The sequence below is a fragment of the Aquarana catesbeiana genome, linkage group LG10 (genome assembly GCF_042186555.1).
Source record: "Aquarana catesbeiana isolate 2022-GZ linkage group LG10, ASM4218655v1, whole genome shotgun sequence".
In the NCBI taxonomy this organism is placed as follows: domain Eukaryota; kingdom Metazoa; phylum Chordata; class Amphibia; order Anura; family Ranidae; genus Aquarana; species Aquarana catesbeiana.
In genome coordinates, this window is record NC_133333.1 from 134220089 (window position 1) to 134241024 (window position 20936).

The 20936-nt window shown below is 43.6% G+C and overlaps 1 protein-coding gene across 3 annotated transcripts in view; it reads right to left on the minus strand.

Annotated features, from left to right (window-relative positions):
• Nucleotides 1-20936, minus strand: part of LOC141110907 (sulfotransferase 2B1-like) — a 138288-nt gene that overhangs the window by 42585 nt on the left and 74767 nt on the right. For all 3 annotated transcript variants that reach the window (XM_073602690.1, XM_073602691.1, XM_073602693.1), the window contains exon 2: nt 1738-1887. In XM_073602690.1, coding sequence (XP_073458791.1) covers nt 1738-1879 — 142 coding nt within the window. In that variant the 5' untranslated portion in view covers nt 1880-1887. The remainder of the gene's footprint in view (nt 1-1737; nt 1888-20936) is intronic.

Genomic DNA, 20936 nt, shown 5'->3' on the forward strand with positions numbered 1-20936 from the left:
ACTCTCCAAAAAGTTCAATGTTATTTATGTTTACACCAATTATTTGAATTGTGAACACCATTGATCCTTTTTTTTGTGATATAGACTTAATCTACATCATGGTCTATCATATCTGCTCAGCCTGCTGTATATGCCTAGCTAGTGTTAGATCTGCCCAACTAATAGATTTTAATCGTTTATAGTAAAAATCTCTATATATTGCATTTATCATATTTCCTTACACATATGCGTCCCAAGTGAGGGGCTTTGCTTTTCGCTTCCAGGTGGCCCATCCCCTTCTGTGGAGGCCGCTTGCGGCCAACTGACCCTATCAGAGCATTTTTGTATCTTCTGTTTATTATTAAGATTTTATATGCTATGTTTATAAATTGTATATTCATTTAATGTTTTTTCTATATATATTTAATAGATTTTTATGCTCCTGAAGAAGCGTATCTTTACGCGCAACATGTCGAGCGAATAAGTGAATATTTTGTGCCCGGATCCACATCCTGACCCACAGCATTCTATACTTACATCCCTATTTGGATATTACTACAGGAATTTCAATTCCTGCTCTTCTGGACGTACTATTGTATTTTTCTTTTTCAAAGTGGTGTCAGAGTTTGTGTGTGGGGTATACAATACTAGTTTCATGAATTTTATATGTATCCATATGTAATAATCTTCTTTTTCCTTTAATTAACTTCTTACAAAATAAACAAACCTAATTACTATTATATGGTCTACCTGTGTGCCTTTAAAGTCCACTCTTTTAGCTTTTAGTTTCTATATGTCCCTTAGACCAGATATATTGATTGCATATATGATTGATTGTTTGTTTATTGTATGTTTCAATTGATAGCGCAACACTGATTGATGAGTTATGATTACTTGCTAGGTCAGTTGATATTACTCATTGTGTTAGCGAGTTAATTTATAACTGTGTCCTTGTCCAAAGCTTTCCTTATTCACATGCTTAGGCTTCTATTAAGCACAACCATGGAAATTCCTCAAGTTTCAACGTTTGTTGTTTTGTAGAAGCTTTGAATGACCAAGGTTCAAGAAGTTGATTTATAACTTTCTTGTTCACTTCACTTCCTTGTTCTACAGCAGGGGTCTCCAAGCTTTCTAAGCAAAGGGCCAGGTTACTGTCCTTCAGGCTTCAGGGGAGGCGAACTGTGGCCAGTGGGAGTAGAAAATGCCCCGGCATCAGTTCCCCATGATTCATTTTAATGGGAGGAAAAGTACCCCATTGGTGATATCAATGGGAAGAATAGTGCACCATTGATGGTGTCAGTAGGGGGAATGGTGCTCCATTATTGGTGTCAGTTGGTGAAATAGTGCCCCAAGGGCCAGATAAAGGGAAGCAAAGGTCCAAATCTGGCCCCTAGGTCGCAGTTTAGAGATCATTGGTCTAGAGCATACAGTTAGCAAACATAATTTAATCATCATAGCAAGGGTGATGGCATTACTAGGGTCCCAGCAATTTAATATTTATAGCAATGGCTGAGACAACACCAGGGCCTATGTATTTTAATTATCATTGCAAGGGTGGTGGCATCATCATGGACCATGTACTGTAACAGGTAAGGAGTACATCTATATTGCACCCTTCCTGGGACAGTGAGAAAAAAATGATTCCTGCTTCCAAAATTATGAAACCTGTTCATAAGATGCACAAACATTTTCAAAAGACAAAGACACGCATTATTTTAAACTAAAAAGGCCAATCATTTTCTTGTAGCAAATAATTACCTGACTTGGGATAAGTTGCATTAAAAACATCATCATCACGCACTTCAAACTCTTTCCATGCCCAGGTCATGCTTTCGGGTGTATGCACACCACCAGGGACTTTAATTCCTTCAAATTCAATGTATTTTTGTGTCACTTCCATGATTGAACCTTTTGGAGTAAACATGAAAAAATTACTTTGCAAGAGAAAAAACTCCCCTCTTTTGAAAAATAATATCATTGAAGTCATCTATTAACCTTTTAAAGCAAAGGTGACAGATACAGTCACTAGATAAATTATAGAATAATGTAAAATTACTTTATTACAGCTAAGTCAATAACAAAGCAAGGTTTTAAATCACTAATAAATCGTGTAAGTAAACCAAACCATTCCTTATGTCGTCCCATCTAACAGTACCCATGCAAATACGCTCTGCAACCATCTAGGATAGGAAAGGGGGATATTTTTAGCACAGGATATTTGGGCAAAGGCCAAAACCCCCTGATTCACACAGATCATGACAAATTAGGAAAAGTAATGAATGCTTAAACCAGTATGACTTTGTCACGGATACTTTTCCTTTAAATTAGTGTTTTAAAGCAACCAGGGCCATAACTGGAAGAATGGATCAAAAATATAGTGCACTATGGGGCGTGGCCTAGCAAGACATGGAGTAGGACGCATAGTCTCTGAGCTCCGTCCATTACTCCGGTAATACTCTCATCCTGTGAACCTGTGATACTTTAACCTGTCCTAGGACACTACCGGGAGATTCCTAACTATCCGCTGACACCACTGGCATGTCACCGACGAAGGCTCAGAAGTCCGCCGCGGCTAAGCTGGAACAATACCGCCGCGCTGAGAAGGACGGAGCAGAGGAAGCCGGTGGTAATCTCTCTACACGGCGACAATGGTATATTGATTACAGATCCCCCCAAAGTCACTGCTAAATTTAGAGATTTTTTTGCTGAGTTATATACCTCTAGAACCCCGAATGAGGGGGATTCGATGAACCATTTCTTAGAAAATATCCCCTTCCCACGTCTTACAGAAGACCAAATCCCCAGGGTCAGACGGCCTACCAGTAGAATTCTACCTTCAATACAGTGAACTACTCATACCTAAACTACTGGCCTTATATAATTATGCTTTGGAAACATTTGAGTTACCCCCCTCCTCGCGAGAGGCGACTATAGTCTTGATACCCAAGCCAGGTAAAGACCTCAGACACCCTGCCTCTTACAGGCCTATCTCCCTTCTCCAGGTAGACATTAAAGTCTTAGCCAAAGTCCTCGCAAATCGTATTAAACAAATTATCCTTTCTTTAGTCCACACAGACCAAGCGGGCTTTATGCTGGGCCGTAATACATCGTTTAACTTACGTAGACTCTACATTAACCTTCAGGCCTTACATGATGGAGCAGGCTCCCGTGTGAGAGTAGCTTTGGATACAGCCAAAGCATTTGATTCGGTGGAATGGAGGTACCTATGGAAATGCTTGGAATGCTACGGGTTTGGTCCCAAGATCATTAAATGGATTCAATTACTCTACCAAGACCCACAAGCTAGAGTGGTGGCGAACGGCTGGCCCTCCCATGTGTTTGGCCTGTCGCGTGGCACGAGACAGGGATACCCGTTGTCCCCATTACTATATGAACTAGCGGCGGAACCCCTTGCAATTTCCATACGGGAGAACTCAGAGATTAGAGGTCTTGTACTGGGGGACCTCATCGAAAAAATCAGCATGTATGCTGATGACACTTTGTTATACTTAGCTGATTCAGGTCCCTCACTCCAGACTGCATTGAATACAATAGAATTATTCAGTACATTCTCTGGACTTAAAATTAATTGGGAAAAATCGCAAATTTTACCCTTAGACAGGTTTTCACCTCCAGAAGCCCAAGCACACCTTCCGTTGCAAAGAGTTTCCCTTATTAAATACCTTGGGGTACTTGTATCTAGAACTCCAGCTGAATACACTAATCTTAATTAGGGATGAGCTTCGAGTTCGAGTCGAACTCATGTTCGACTCGAACATTGGCTGTTCGCAAGTTCGCCGAACAGCGAACAATTTGGGGTGTTCGCGGCAAATTCGAATGCCGCGGAACACCCTTTAAAAGTCTATGGGAGAAATCAAAAGTGCTAATTTTAAAGGCTAATATGCAAGTTATTGTCATAAAAAGTGTTTGGGGACCTGGGTCCTGCCCCAGGGGACATGGATCAATGCAAAAAAAAGTTTTAAAAACGGACGTTTTTTCAGGAGCAGTGATTTTAATAATGCTTAAAGTCAAACAATAAAAGTGTAATATCCCTTTAAATTTCGTACCTGGGGGGTGTCTATAGTATGCCTGTAAAGGGGCGCATGTTTCCTGTGTTTAGAACAGTCTGACAGCAAAATGACATTTTGAAGGAAAAAACTCATTTAAAACTACCCGCGGCTATTGCATTGCCGACAATACACATAGAAGTTCATTGATAAAAACGGCATGGGAATTCCCCAAAGGGGAACCCCGAACCAAAATTAGAAAAAAAAAATGAGGTGGGAGTCCCCCTAAATTCCATACCAGGCCCTTCAGGTCTGATATGGATATTAAGGGGAACCCCGGCCAAAATAAAAAAAAAAAAAACGGCGTGGGGTCCCCCCAAAAATCCATACCAGACCCTTATCCGAGCACGCAACCTGGCAGGCCGCAGGAAAAGAGGGGGGGACGAGAGTGCGCCCCCCCCCCTCCTGAACCGTACCAGGCCACATGCCCTCAACATTGGGAGGGTGCTTTGGGGTAGCCCCCCAAAACACCTTGTCCCCATGTTGATGAGGACAAGGGCCTCATCCCCACAACCCTGGCTGGTGGTTGTGGGGGTCTGCGGGCGGGGGGGCTTATCAGAATCTGGAAGCCCCCTTTAACAAGGGGACCCCCAGATCCCGGCCCCCCCCCTGTGTGAAATGGTAAGGGGGTACAAAAGTACCCCTACCATTTCACTAAAAAACTGTCAAAAATGTTAAAAATGACAAGAGACAGTTTTTGACAATTCCTTTATTTAAATACTTCTTATTTCTTCTATCTTCCTTCATCTTCTGGTTCTTCTGGTTCTTCTGGCTCTTCTGGTTCTTCCTCCGGCGTTCTCGTCCAGCATCTCCTCCGCGGCGTCTTCTATCTTCTTCTCCTCGGGCCGCTCCGCACCCATGGCATGGGGGGAGGCTCCCGCTCTTCTCTTCTTCTTCATCTTCTTCTCTTCTTCTCTTCTTCTTTTCTTCTCTTCTTCATTTTCTTCTCCGGGCCGCTCCGCACCCATGCTGGCATGGAGGGAGGCTCCCGCTGTGTGAGGGCGCTCCTTGTCTGACAGTTCTTAAATAACGGGGCGGGGCCACCCGGTGACCCCGCCCCCCTCTGACGCACGGTGACTTGACGGGACTTCCCTGTGACGTCACGGGGAATGCCACAGGGAAGTCCCGTCATGTCCTGTGCGTCCGTTATTTAAGAACTGTCAGACGAGGAGCGCCGTCACACAGCGGGAGCCTCCCTCCATGCCAGCATGGGTGCGGAGCGGCTCGGAGAAGAAAATGAAGAAGAGAAGAAGAGAAGAAAATAAGAAAAGAAGAAGATGAAGAAGATGAAGAGAAGAGCGGGAGCCTCCCCCCATGCCATGGGTGTGGAGCGGCCCGAGGAGAAGAAGATAGAAGACACCACGGAGGAGATGCTGGACAAGAACGCCGGAGGAAGAACCAGAAGAGCCAGAAGAACCAGAAGAACCAGAAGATGAAGGAAGATAGAAGAAAGAAGAAGTATTTAAATAAAGGAATTGTCAAAAACTGTCTCTTGTCATTTTTAACATTTTTGACAGTTTTTTAGTGAAATGGTAGGGGTAAGTACCCCCTTACCATTTCACACAGGGGGGGGCCGGGATCTGGGGGTCCCCTTGTTAAAGGGGGCTTCCAGATTCCGATAAGCCCCCCGCCCGCAGACCCCCACAACCACCGGCCAGGGTTGTGGGGATGAGGCCCTTGTCCTCATCAACATGGGGACAAGGTGTTTTGGGGGGCTACCCCAAAGCACCCTCCCAATGTTGAGGGCATGTGGCCTGGTACGGTTCAGGAGGGGGGGGGCCGCACTCTCATCCCCCCTCTTTTCCTGCGGCCTGCCAGGTTGCGTGCTCGGATAAGGGTCTGGTATGGATTCTTGGGGGGACCCCACGCCGTTTTTTTTTTTTTTTTTTGGCGCGGGGTTCCCCTTAAAATCCATACCAGACCTGAAGGGTCTGGTATGGAATTTAGGGGGAACCCCACGTCATTTTTTTTTTTTAATTTTGGCCGGGGTTCCCCTTAATATCCATACCAGACCTGAAGGGCCTGGTATGGAATTTAGGGGGACTCCCACGTCATTTTTTTTTTTTAATTTTGGTTCGGGGTTCCCCTTTTTTATCAATGAACTTCTATGTGTATTGTCGGCAATGCAATAGCCGCGGGTAGTTTTAAATGAGTTTTTTCCTTCAAAATGTCATTTTGCTGTCAGACTGTTCTAAACACAGGAAACATGCGTCCCTTTACAGGCATACTATAGACACCCCCCAGGTACGAAATTTAAAGGGATATTACACTTTAATTGTTTGACTTTAAGCATTATTAAAATCACTGCTCCTGAAAAAACGTCCGTTTTTAAAACTTTTTTTTGCATTGATCCATGTCCCCTGGGGCAGGACCCAGGTCCCCAAACACTTTTTATGACAATAACTTGCATATTAGCCTTTAAAATTAGCACTTTTGATTATTCATGTTCGTGTCCCATAGACTTTAACGGTGTTCGCGTGTTCGAACAAACTTTTTTCCTGTTCGCATGTTCTGGTGCGAACCGAACAGGGGGGTGTTCGGCTCATCCCTAATCTTAATGTAGAACCTTTATTTAATTTGATTAAGACTAAAACGCAAACCTGGGCCCGTTTACCACTGGATGTCTGGGAACGCATCAACCTAATAAAAATGGTGCTATTACCCAAAATACTGTATGTCCTCTGGCACGCCCCGGTCTATTTACCCTTGAAGTATTTCAAGATTATGAAATCCTTTTTGAAAACATTCGTTTGGGGATCCTCCAGACATAAATTGGCCTGGAGAGCTCTGTAAAACCCCACTGACCTAGGTGGTACAGCGGTACCAGATCTCAGTTGTTACTATATTGCTTCTCAGCTGTCCCAGTTATATCACATTGACAAAACTAACAGGGAGAGATTCTGCACCCTGCTCAATAGCGGTAGGGGTGGCTGGTGCTGTACACAGGGGTGACAGTAAATCTCTGCTCTATCAATACAGACGCATCTGGGACATTGTCTTGAACAAACTAGAGATTCCCCACATCAATGACTATACCCCATTATGGCATAATAAAACCCTACCGCATCTGCTACAAATCCCAAATCCAGGAGTCTGGGAATCTAGGGGTATATTATACATACATCACTTGATCACGAATGGAACATTAAAACAGTTTGATGTCCTATGTACTGAATTCGCACTTCCAAACTTTATGTTTTTCCGGTTTCTCTAGATTCTCCATGCCATACAGTCTCAGCTCCCCCAGATCCCCCCACAGCCAGTTTTTAATAATCTAGTAGCAGTGATCAAGGGCACAGATTCCCATAAATTAATTTCAACTTTCTACAGCATGCTCATCACACCACCATCCACTAAAATTGCTTACCGCCTCAAGTCTCGCTGGGAGAGGGAGGTGGGCCAAATGGAAGATGGGGAATGGACTGAGGCGTTAGATACCTGTAAAGTAGTGTCCCCTAAACTATCAGATAGGCTGTCCCAAATATTTATCCTACATTGAGCTTATCTCACTCCTTTTAGGATTGCTAGATACAAGAGAGACAGCTCCCCTACTTGTCACCTCTGCCTCACAGAACCGGGTACTTTCTTTCATCTTATTTGGACGTGCCCTCTGATACAGGGATTTTGGAAACAGGTAGTGGACTTTCTTCACGACACCATGGGCTCTCCACTCACATTGAACTCAAAGCCATGTGTAGTGGGGAAATTCCCAGAACCAGACATAGACAAATATACCAAAATTTTCCTCCATGAAACGTTATTTTCAGCCAGTAAAACTCTGGCCTGATATTGGATGAGATCATCTCCTCCCACTTTGATAAATTGGAAGACGGACGTTGTGCTGCCTATGCAAGCTAATTACGTTATAATTAATTATATAGAATGTGTAGTTTACCACTGCCATCTAGTGGCCAAAGTCTGCAGCAGCTTTATCTTCAGTCAGGTAAATTTCTCATACAAGATGTGACCTTTGGTTCAGGAAGTTCTTCAGCCATTTTAGATTGTCATTCTACATGGATGCAGCATGTCTGTTTCTCTCCCAAGGGGCTTGAGACATCATCACCTGTAAGTGTCTTTCTGTTGTGTCATCTGTCATTTATGCTAGATTAGTTATTCTATGTGTACTGATATCTTGTTATTGTATTGTATTGCAGTTTCACAAAAAATTAAAAACTAAAAACTAAAATAAAGTTGGATTACTTTGGTAGACAAATCAAGCATTGGGCTTCCGTTTACTGGAGTCTCTGACAAGTGTTTAGCTGTCCGTTTAGAACCACACAACAGTCAGTGTTTTGAGAGCGGAACAGTGAAAAGGTGATAGCGCAACAAGCCTGGAGATATTAGTCTCTGCACAGACAGAATGAGTCTAAGATCAGGAAGACAGTATAAGGCTGAAGATCAGCTACCCGGGACACATCAAGGCAGGGAGAGCATGCCAAGTGTCCAGCAAGACGATGCACGCTCACACTCGTCTAAATCAACAAGGTCCAGTCAGATTTCATCAGCAAGTGTCCTTTTAGTCAGAGCTCGCGCCAAAGCAGAGGCAGCTCGGGTCAAGCTAGAATTTGCTGAGAAAGAGACTGCCATTATAAAAGAAAAATCAGAGCAGGAAGCAAAGTTGCATATACTTCAGTGTCAGTGTGCAGCTGCCGCTGCAGCAGCAGAGGCCGCAGCTTATGCTGATATTGAGCGGTCTGGAAGTGGGTCTATCCACAAAGGCCCAGATGTGCCTGAGAAACCCTGTTCCTTAGCAGAACGTACAAAGGAGTATGTCCAAGAACTTTTAAACAGCAATGCAACTAAACAGTTTCCCAATCCAGAGTCAGCTGAATTTAAACCAGAACCAGCAGAACCCCTGACTGTACGAAAACAAACCCATGAAGCTAGCAATGCCAGAACATTTAAAGATGAACCATTAGAGACATATAGGAACAGGCCAAGTGAATCCTTACTACAGCAACCCAAACACCAGAGTGCACAAGATGTCACTAAATATCTTATCCGTAAAGAGATGGTTAATTCAGGCTTTCTCAAGTTTGATGACTCCCCCGAGAATTACTGGGCATGGAAGTCTTCTTTTCTGAATGCAGTCAAAGACTTAGAATTACCAGCAGCTGAGATGCTAGACCTGATGATAAAATGGCTTGGGACTGAGTCAGCAGAACATGCAAGAAGGATGCGCAGGATTCACATATTTAACCCTTCAGCAGGATTTGATATGGCCTGGCAAAGGCTAGAAGAAAGATATGGATCACCAGAAGCAATTGAAGGTGCTCTAATGAAAAGACTGGAGTCTTTCCCTAAGCTAAACAACAGAGACAATTTCAAACTGCAAGAGCTGGGTGATATACTTTGGGAAGTCCAGTGTGCCAAAGAAGAAGGCTATTTAAGAGGACTTGCACATTTAGATACTGCTAGTGGTACTAAGCCTATAGTGGAGAAACTACCTCACAACCTACAAGAAAAATGGTTGAGTGTTGGTGCCAAATACAAAGAAGATCATGATGTCCCTTTTCCCCCATTCTTTGTGTTTTCTAGGTTTGTGCAGCAGCAAGCTAAGATCAGGTGTGATCCTAGCTTTTCCTTCATCACCAACAGTCAACTGCCGAAAGCAGAAAAGCCACCTAGAGCCTTCCATAGGACTTCAGTGATCGCCCATAAGACAACTGTACCCTCTGAGAACCCAGACTGTCTAAGCAGCTACAAGGTAAACACCTTTGAAGACCCTGACAGACTTTGCCCACTTCATAAAAAGCCCCACCCCCTAAACAAGTGCAAAGGGTTCAAAAGTAAACCTGTCAAGGAAAGGATAGCCTTTCTTAGACAAAACGGCATCTGCTTCAAGTGTTGTGGATCCACTAAACATGTAGCCAAAGACTGCAAAATACAAGCGGATTGCTCAGAATGTGGCAGTAATAGACACATCACAGCTTTACACCCTGATACTTTGCACCGACCATTAGAGGTCACAGAAGCCCCGAAAGGTGGGGACAGGGAGCAAAAAGATAATTCATCTACCCCAGTGATGTCCAAATGCACAGAAATCTGTGGTGAAAGTATAACTCCACGTTCATGTTCCAAGATCTGCCTAGCAACAGTGTACCCCACAGGGGAAAAGCAAAAAGCAGTTAAGATGTATGTGGTTCTTGATGAACAGAGTAACAGGTCACTGGCAAGGTCAGACTTTTTTGATGCTTTCAACATTACATCGAGTGCAGTTCCATACACCCTAAAGACATGCGCAGGAGTGATGGAAACTTCAGGGAGAAGAGTTACCGACTTTACTATCGAGTCTCTTGACAAGAGAGTCCATTTCTCACTTCCCACCTTGATAGAGTGTGATATGTTACCAGACGATAAAGCAGAGATACCTTCACCAGAAGTGGCCCTTCATCATCCTCATCTCAATTCGATATCACACCTTATTCCAGCTATACAGAAAGATGCCTCTATTCTTCTACTTCTTGGAAGAGACATTCTACAGGTACATAAGGTACGCCAACAAATTAATGGGCCCTTTAATGCCCCCTATGCTCAAAGACTTGACCTAGGGTGGGTTATAGTAGGAGAAGTTTGTCTAGGAGCAACACATCGGCCTGACAGAGTCAACACTTCAAAGACATCTGTGCTAGTGAATGGGCGCACGTCCCTTCTTAGTCCATGTCAGAACAGCTTTGTCATCAAAGAAACCCTAAAACCATACTGTGACTCTTCTTCTAATTACAATAGAGACATTAGTAGTGGCATGAAGACTGACACTTTAGGGAACTCAGTGTTCCAGCGAACAAAAGATGATGACAAACAAGCAATGTCCATAGATGATCAAGCCTTTCTCAATATCATGGATAAAGAGACTTTCCAAGATGAAAACAATAATTGGGTAGCTCCTTTACCTTTTCGCACACCCAGGTGTTATTTACCTAGTAACAGAGAGCAAGCCATAAAGCGCCTGAACGCACTACGTAAAACTTTGCAAAGAAAACCTGAAGTGAAAAAAGACTTTACAGAATTCATCAAAAGGATGCTTGACAACAATCATGCCGAAGTAGCACCATCACTGGACGAAGGTAAAGAACACTGGTATCTGCCAATGTTTGGCGTTTACCATCCACACAAGCCAGAACAAATAAGAGTTGTGTTCGACTCCAGTGCTCAACATGAAGGTGTTTCATTAAATGATGTTCTGCTGAGTGGCCCAGATCTAAACAACACACTTCTGGGTGTCCTCTTACGCTTCAGGAAAGAGCCTATTGCCTTCACAGGGGATGTGCAACAGATGTTTTATTGTTTTCTAGTGAGAGAGGACCATCGTGATTACCTGCGTTTCCTGTGGTACAAGGATAACGACACAGATAAAGAGGTGACAGAGTATAGAATGAGGGTGCATGTTTTTGGTAATAGCCCTTCTCCTGCTGTTGCCATATACTGCATGCGCAAAGCTGCCCAGAAAGGTGCAGAACATTATGGTCAAGATGCCAAACGCCTTGTGATGAGACATTTCTATGTAGACGATGGACTTGCTTCAGCTAGCACACCTGAAGGGGCAATCAACATTCTTAACAAAGCAAAACAAATGCTGGCAGAGTCTAATCTGCGACTACATAAGATAGCTTCTAACAGCAAACAAGTCATGGAAGCTTTCACCGCAGAAGACAGAGCTAAGAATCTCAAAGACCTTTGCCTGGGAACAGACACCCTTCCTTTACAGAAGAGTTTAGGCCTAAGCTGGGATATAGAGAAGGACTGTTTTGTTTTTCAGGTTTCTTCAGTAGAAAAGCCATTCACGAGAAGAGGAATTCTATCCACTGTGAACAGTCTCTATGATCCTCTCGGGTTTGTAGCACCTGTCACCATAAAAGGTAAGGCCTTAGTTCGTGAACTGTCAAGTGGAGAAAGTGAGTGGGATGCCTTACTTCCATAAGAGAGACTACATGAGTGGGTCAAATGGACAGAGTCTTTACAATCCTTACAATGTTTACAAATACCCAGATGTTATGTTCCTGTTTCATTGTCACAAGCCTGCAAAAGGGAACTGTACATTTTCTCAGATGCATCTGTTACAGCTATAGGTGCAGTTGCTTACTTGAAGGTAAACAATGGAGGAAATGTCTGTCATGTTGGATTTGTTATGGGAAAATCCAAACTGAGTCCTAGGCCGGCACATACAATTCCACGCCTAGAGTTATGTGCAGCCGTACTAGCGGTTGAACTGTATGAGCTAGTGAGAGATGAGATGGACCTAAGCCTAGATGCTGTGAAATTCTTTACAGACAGTAAAACAGTCTTAGGCTATATCTGTAACACTACCAAGAGATTCTTCTTATATGTTTCCAATCGGGTGAATAGGATCAGACAAGCAACCTGTCCAGAGCAATGGTTCTATGTGCCCTCAGAACAAAATCCTGCAGATTATGCTACCAGGCCTACACAGATAGCTTGCCTTCAGGACTCTATATGGTTCTCAGGCCCACATTTTCTGTATCAGACTGTTGAAGATAATCCTGATAACACCAATGTTTACTCTTTAGTGGAACCCGAAGCTGATCCTGAAATTAGGTCAGAAGTAGTAAGCTTCAGCACTAAAACTGTTGACACTAGACTGCAGTTACATTGCTTCGAAAGATTTTCCAACTGGAGGAGACTAAACAGGGTCATAGCAAGACTAATTCATGTTGCGAAAAGCTTCCAGAAGAAAACCAATGATGATCGACCCAGAAGCTGGGGAGTTTTCCATGAAAGAGTCAGTTTAGAAGAACTTTCACAAGCCAAGACAGTCATAATTTCTTCTGTACAACATACATATTTCAGGCAAGAATATGTCTGCATTGAACTACAAAAGACGCTTCCAAAACATAGCCGTCTTACAAAACTCAGTCCCTTTATAGATCAAGATGGACTATTGAGAGTAGGTGGCTGTTTATCCTTTGCCACTCTATCAGATGAGGAGAAGCAGCCTGTCATCATTCCTCATGATCACCATATTGCTACTTTGATTGTAAGACATTATCACGATCAAATAGTTCACCAAGGGCGCCACATAACAGAAGGTGCAATACGAGCTGCAGGTTTCTGGATTCTTGGTGGAAAACGTCTAGTGTCTGCAATCATTCACAAATGTGTCATGTGTCGTAAGCTCAGAGGGAGATTGGAAAGCCAAAAGATGGCAGAGTTACCAAAAGATAGAATCAATCCTGAGCCTCCATTCACTAGTATGGGTGTTGATGTGTTTGGTCCCTGGGCAGTTGTAACACGCCGAACTAGTAGAGGTAGCGCTGACAACAAACGTTGGGCTGTTCTTTTCACATGTCTTTCTACAAGAGCAGTGCATATAGAATTGATTGAGTCCATGTCAGCATCCAGTTTCATCAACGCCCTAAGAAGACTATTTTCTGTTCGTGGTCCGGCTAAGTTAATTCGCTCGGACAGAGGTACTAATTTTGTAGGAGCATGCAAGGAACTGCATATATGTTCAAATGATGTAGAACTTCTAGACTATCTTGAAGACAAAGGATGCACATGGATCTTTAACACTCCACACTCATCTCACATGGGAGGTGCTTGGGAAAGGTTAATAGGTGTAGCTAGGCGCATTTTGGATGCAATGTTACTCCAAGCTAAACCTACTCGTTTGACTCATGAGACTTTGAGTACTTTCATGGCAGAAGTTATGGCCATCATTAATGCAAGACCTTTGGTACCAATATCTACAGATCCAGATAATCCAACAGTTCTCACTCCTGCTATGCTCTAGACCCAAAAGGTAGACTCTGTGTCGGCCCCTCGTGGAGATTTTAGTACAACAGAACTTCATGTAAAGCAATGGAAACAAGTGCAGTGTCTGGCTGATACGTTTTGGAAGAGATGGAGGAGAGATTACTTGTTTACCTTACAAAGTCGCAGGAAATGGGATAAGACCAGTCCCAATGTTAAAGTTGGAGATGTTGTGTTATTGAAAGATGGTCAAGAAAGCAGAAACAACTGGCCTATGGGAATTGTCACTAATACATTGCCAAGTAAAGATGGTAATGTCAGAAAGGTTGAAGTCAAAGTGACAAAACAAGGGACTGTTAAAGTGTACGCCAGACCAGTTTCGGATGTCATTGTTCTCCTTTGAACAGGTACTCTGTTATGTTGTTGACACAATACATAATATAGAGATTGTCACTGACAGCTTTCAGATGTGACTTTCGCCAAGAGTTAAAATTCATCCTGTGGATTACAATTGGCATTGGAGATAGTTTGGCCTAGTGCGGCTTCTCCAATCTGAAGATGGGTTTAAGGACAAAACTATTTCTTCATGTGGGCTTCCAGCTTGAAGTACCATAGCCAAGAGACGCGATATTGTGGACACATGTTTTAGTTTATGTTACCAGTTCTAGACGGGAACGTATTTTCTTATGAGTGTGTTTTTCCCTGTACAGTAGATATGTATAAGTAGTGATATAATGTATTATATCAGACAGGGAGTGTGCTGCCTATGCAAGCTAATTACGTTATAATTAATTATATAGAATGTGTAGTTTACCACTGCCATCTAGTGGCCAAAGTCTGTAGCAGCTTTATCTTCAGTCAGGTAAATTTCTCATACAAGATGTGACCTTTGGTTCAGGAAGTTCTTCAGCCATTTTAGATTGTCATTCTACATGGATGCAGCATGTCTGTTTCTCTCCCAAGGGGCTTGAGACATCATCACCTGTAAGTGTCTTTCTGTTGTGTCATCTGTCATTTATGCTAGATTAGTTATTCTATGTGTACTGATATCTTGTTATTGTATTGTATTGCAGTTTCACAAAAAATTAAAAACTAAAAACTAAAATAAAGTTGGATTACTTCGGTAGACAAATCAAGCATTGGGCTTCCGTTTACTGGAGTCTCTGACAAGTGTTTAGCTGTCCGTTTAGAACCACACAACAGTCATGCCCCGTACACATGGTCGGATTTTCCGATGGACAATGTCCGATCGGAGCGTGTTGTCGGAAATTCCGACCGTGTGTGGGCGCCATCGGACATTTTCCATCGGATTTTCCGACACACAAAGTTGGACAGCAGGAGATAAAATTTTCCGACAACAAAATCCGATCGCGTCAATTCCGACCGTGTGTGGCCTGTTCCGACGCACAAAGTGCCACGCATGCTCAGAAGAAATTCCGACACGGGACAGCTCGTTCTGGTAAACTTAGCGTTCGTAATGGATAAAGCACTTTCGTCACGCTGCAATGTAAAAAATGGTTTAATACAGCGCACTCTCTTCTTCTTTATAATGTGACAAGAATTAAGTAGTTTTGCTGCTCATATTCACACACACTTCTCACAAACTTTTATTTGTGTTTTTTTAGTGGGATTCCCTCAATATATTGTTATTAGTTGTCACATCTGACAGTTTTATATTTTTTATGTTTTTTTTTTTTTTGTTTTTAAGCCTTTTTTTTTCTTTAATGTTTGGATTTTTTCCAAGGCTGATGTTATTTTTATTTTTACTCCAGAATATTTTTGTGTGTGTTTTGTGTGGCAAGTTACCCCAACACCATTGATATCTTTTATTATTTAATCTCCATGAGATTGTTTGGTGTTGGTGTCCCTTGTTCATTTCACATTGTATATTAGAAATGTACCTGAATCCTCACAAACAAACCATCATTTTTGAAGTAAAACACATAGGAGAGTATAATTCAAAACAAAAATCCTTTATTAAGGGCTCAGAACCAAACAAAGAGGAAGGCAACACTGGATCAACAGGAGAAATTAGTGAAGCCTGGGACCCCCACGGCAGACATCAATTCTTAAACCTCAAAATTGGTGGCCTGAGGAGTCCATATGTAAGGGAGGGCAGTCTGGTCCGGGATTCACAGAGACTTGGATAGCAGCAGATGACATCAGTGTCCCCAGGCTGTGGTACCACAAGAGGCTGCATCTTTTGGCCGACCAGACTGGATCCAGGGTCCTCACTGTCTGGTCTTCCTTTCACACTTCCTTCCGGGCTGTGGCTGTGCAGTTGTAGATGTGGCAGGAGGAGGAGTAGGACCTGGAGGAGGAGTAGGACCTGCAGGAGGAGGACCATCCCAAAGCTGTGTGTGAGGTGTAAGTTGGCCCCTCACACCTTTCGCCAGAGCCTCTGATATGAGGGCCTCACACATGGCTTTTTGGCCCTCCTCCATCCTCTGCATTTTATAGGCTATGAATGCTGCAAGGTTCTCCTGCCTGGTGTGTGGTGCTCCCAGGACCTCTGTAGCCCTACAAAAAAATCTGATAGCCACCTCCTCTAGGTCACTCCTCCTACTGCCACTTTCTGTTTCCAGGGGGGGTGGAGGGACCTGCAGATCAGCCACCTCCTGGCTGAGACTTCCCTGTGTATGAAAAAGGGACATGGTTTTAGTTTTTGCATCATCAATCACAATCATAAATTAGTACTCCCAACTAACATCTAGTTAACATCATTGATTGGACAAGCAGAAATATTTAGAGGAATGCTATACCTGGCTCAATCTGGGCTCCTCCACATGTGGCCTGGAAGGCCCAGGTTGGGCGTCAGAAGCCTCAGCCAGGGGGGAAGGAAGCGTGGAAGGAAGACTGGAGAGGGATGGCCTGGGTTCAGTCTGGCCTGCCAGAAAGTGCAGCCTGTCGTAGTACAACATCCTGGGGACATAGATGGCACCTGCTGCTCCGGATCTCTGTGAATCCAGGACTTTCTTGCGCTCCCTCAGATATGTGCTCCTCAGGCCACCAATGAAAATCTTTAAAAAAGTGATGTCTGCCGTGGGGATCACCTGCTTCACAATTTCACACAATTGCTCCAGTGCTGCCTTCCTCTTTGCTTGGTTCTTGTAATGGGGGTCTTTAATCTCCCACAGACAGGGCAGCTCCCTTAGCATCTCTATGAAGACTGAAATGAAGTCCTGATCTTCCAGTACCATATCCATGTTCACTGCAAGACACAACACAAGACAAAGCCTAATGTCACACCAAACTCTCCTAATCTTGTTACAATATAGGCCTCAATCTATAGAAGCAGTATAGGCCCAAGTTTGTCTCTTACCTTCGTTATTACGATCGCCGCGTTCAATGCTCCTTCCTCCGCTCACAGATCAAACGTAATACGCACGCGTGTTACGCTTTATATACACTGCGCATGCGTGTAACTCCGCCCGCCCCTGACGTTCTTTCTAGTGTATTCCCCGCCCCTTTTCGTTCGGCGCAGTGGGGGAAGAGCATGATGGCGGACATACAGCAGGTGCGGGCTAATTGTAGCAACGAGGAGGAGGAGGAGGAGGAAAGGGCGGATCCAGGCACGTCCCGATCCAGAAGGAGAAGTTTTAAGGCCACAAATATGTCGTTTGGGGAGATGTTGGAGGTGGTAGACATCATGAGGAAGTCCGACTATGACGGAAAATATGGGCCTTACCCCCACCCCAACATCAGAAAGGCCAAAATCATTGGTAAAGTGGTCCGGAGTCTGGAGAGGAATTTCGGGGTACGAAAGATCAGCTCAGGAAGCGGTGGTCGGACCTGAAGTTGAGAGAGCCAGAGCAGTACCGAAAGATCCGGAGAGTGCTGCAAAAAAGTAAGTAGTTGTGCTGTGTTCCTATTCTTTCTGTCTTTATTACGTTCGTTCTGCTCCATATGCTTTGATTAGTTGTAACGTTTCCAAAGGTCAACTTTAATGTTCATGGGCACATTATTCGTTCGTATCAAACATTTTTCTTTCGGCCTCTAGAACACCATTGTTTAGGCCATATGCATTTTCCAACATTTTTGGGGGCCTACTTGGATGCCAAATATTTGTTTGTGTAGATGGGTTTGTTACTAGAATGAAATGCAAACTAGATTGTGTGTAAGGAGAGGACACTGAGCAGCTGTTTTCACATCTGGACACTGGAGCACTAGTGTGGGACACAAGAACACCATTTTTATTAGGGGGCCACACAGGTGCTACAGTGTATACTATAGGGGGGTCTCCATCTGTGAAGCTTGTACTAAACAGGTAAAGTATTGCAGCTTGACAAAGGCCAATAAAAAATATACATCTTGGAACTTGGCTAAAATAGACAATTGTACCCCACTTCCAAGCAATGTTTCCTATTTCTATAGTTCTGCCATCAAATATCTGTGTGCTAAGTATACCATTTTTGTTTTACATAGGGGAGAAAAGACTCGGAGGACACCCCACATCCCAGGACAACACAGACCCCCCCCTCTGGAAGAAGGGGAAATACCAACACAAGAAGAAGGGCAGGAGGAAGAAGAAGACGTGGTGGAGATTGGCACCACAACAGGTGAGTGTCTGCGACCACAGACTAAAAGAGATGGCTGGTGGCAGATTTTTGAGACCTTTTTTTTTGTTCTTTATCTCTTTTTAGGTGATCGTGATGTGAGGGATCCAGAACGATTTACATCTGAAAGTGCCCAGATACTGATAGGGGAGATCATGGGGTGTAATCTCCAATTGCAAAACATCTAGCAACAAATCACTGATGTTATTAAAAAAAATAATAACATCATTGATGTTTTGGGGCGAATTTAAACCCCACAAAATCACCTGTTTTATGGTACCAAACTTTTTTCAATGTTTAGAAAAGCCAAATTTGGAGGATGCACACAGTGTGCCAACATGTGCTATCTGCCATCACGGGAGATCAATGGACGCGTTTTGGGGTGCAACACCTTCCTCAATTATAAAGTCGCATTGAGGAAGGGCTTTCTCCCCCAAAACACGTCCCTTGATCCCCCCTGATGGCAGATAGCACATGTTGCCATTCGTAAATTGGTGTGCATCTTCCAAATTTGGCTTTTCCAGGGGTGATTTCCCCCCATCTGAACGCTAGATCAAACCCAGTTCCTAAATACTGATGTCTGATCTAGCCTTCAGGTTTTACCTAATGTGAACTTTGTAAGTTCAAGTTTTTTGGCTTTCTTGTTGGTTTTACACAGGCCTGTTTTATCTGAAATGGATATTTTGATTTTTCATAATGCTACTGCAAACATTGTTATACAACAAACATGTTGGTTTGTTTTAAAAACCTTTGGTAAATGCGCATGTGATTGTGCAGCTATAAAAAAGTGCCTTACTCAAGAATGTGTGGATTATTGTCTCAACACTACCACACTTTTGGGGTGATGTAATTGTTGTTTTATGCACAAATGGGGGTTATTTCCTAAGGGCAAATCCTCTTTGCACTACAAGTGCAGGTTCAGTGCAGTTGCAAGTGCACTTGTAGTGAAATGTGTTTTTGCATTTAGGAAGTACCAGCCAACACTGTTTTTTATAAGGTTACCCAATCACGACATTTTCTGCACTCAACACATTTCTGTCAGGGTCAGCTAAAACAAACACAAGCAGTAAATGTCCACCAAGAATTTCTTTTGGTTGTTTTTTATTTGAAAAAGGTGTCACAGATTGTCTGGCATATTGATAGCCCCCCTACCCGCAAAGAACTCCAGGTATCGTAACCGGACATCACGGGCATTCAGGGAGGGCAAGCCAGGACGGCCGCTTTCAAGTGCCGTCATTGTTGATGTATTTGGGATTCCGGCCTCAGGCCCAACTGAGCCAGCATAGTTGGCTGAATGTTTTTGTAGAAAATTATGGAGAACACAGCAGGCAAGTATTATATGGTTCAGTTTATACTCCGCCATATGGATGGGTGTCATAAATAATCGGAACCGGCTGGCCAGGATTCCAAAGGTGTTCTCCACCACTCTTCGGGCTCTGGCCAGCCGGTAATTAAAAACCCTCTGTTCCGGGGTGAGGGTCCTCATCGGGAATGGCCGCATCAGGTGGTCCCCCAGCGCAAATGCTTCATCAGCAACGAACACAAATGGGAGACCTTCAACATTGTCCTCTGGAGGTGGCAAGTCCAAGCTGCCATTCTGGAGACGCCTGTAGAACTCCGTCTGGGCGATGACTCCACCATCGGACATCCGGCCATTCTTCCCCACGTCCACATACAAGAAGTCGTAATTAGCCGACACCACCGCCAACATCACTATACTATTAAACCCCTTGTAATTATAATAGTACGACCCCGAGTTGGGTGGTGGGACGATGTGGACGTGTTTCCCATCAATTGCCCCTCCGCAGTTAGGAAAGTCCCACCACTGGGCAAAGTGGGAGGCCACAGTCTGCCATTCCTGTGGCGTGGAAGGAAACTGTTGAGGAAAAAACAATAAACATTACTATTTTTTCACAGAAACATGGCAAGCAGATTAGACACAAACATTATGGGTCAACCTCCAGATAGCATTTATTAAGGGGAATTTAACAACAACAAAGTATAAGGTACACCTATCATATTCCCCCTCCCCCCCTCTCATGGGCCATTTCTAACATTATAGGGGGGGGGGAACTCTTGGACAGGTAACCCTCTTCACTTCATTGAGAGATGAATGCCTAAATACAGGGTATTACTTGGAACAGCCCCTCCTTAGTTACACAATTGGCAGCCCACTGGACAGGTACGAAGTGTCATAATACAAAGATATAAATACACACTGTACACATTTGAGCACATTTGGACATTCTGCTATTACCTATCAAGATCATAATAGGATACAAGAACTTTAAACAGTACCATTGGAAAGTATACAGGCAGGCCCTTGCACTACATGCTTTGGGGAATTCATCCATAAATCTGAGCACTAAAGAGGTGGGTATAGTGTGTATGGGTTTGGCAAAGTCAGCAGATAGATGATTGAAGATAGAGAATTGGGATCAGCTGACTTAGCAGTTGGGGGAGGGAGGGTTACTAAAAATTATTTGGGGACACCACAAAAAAAAAGCCTCTGCCACTCTGCCTGAATTTAAATCAAAAATAACATTTCCAAACATTTTAGGGGGTGTTTGGGGTAAAGCACTACTATGGAGCTGATAAAATACATTGTTAAGTGACTACATGA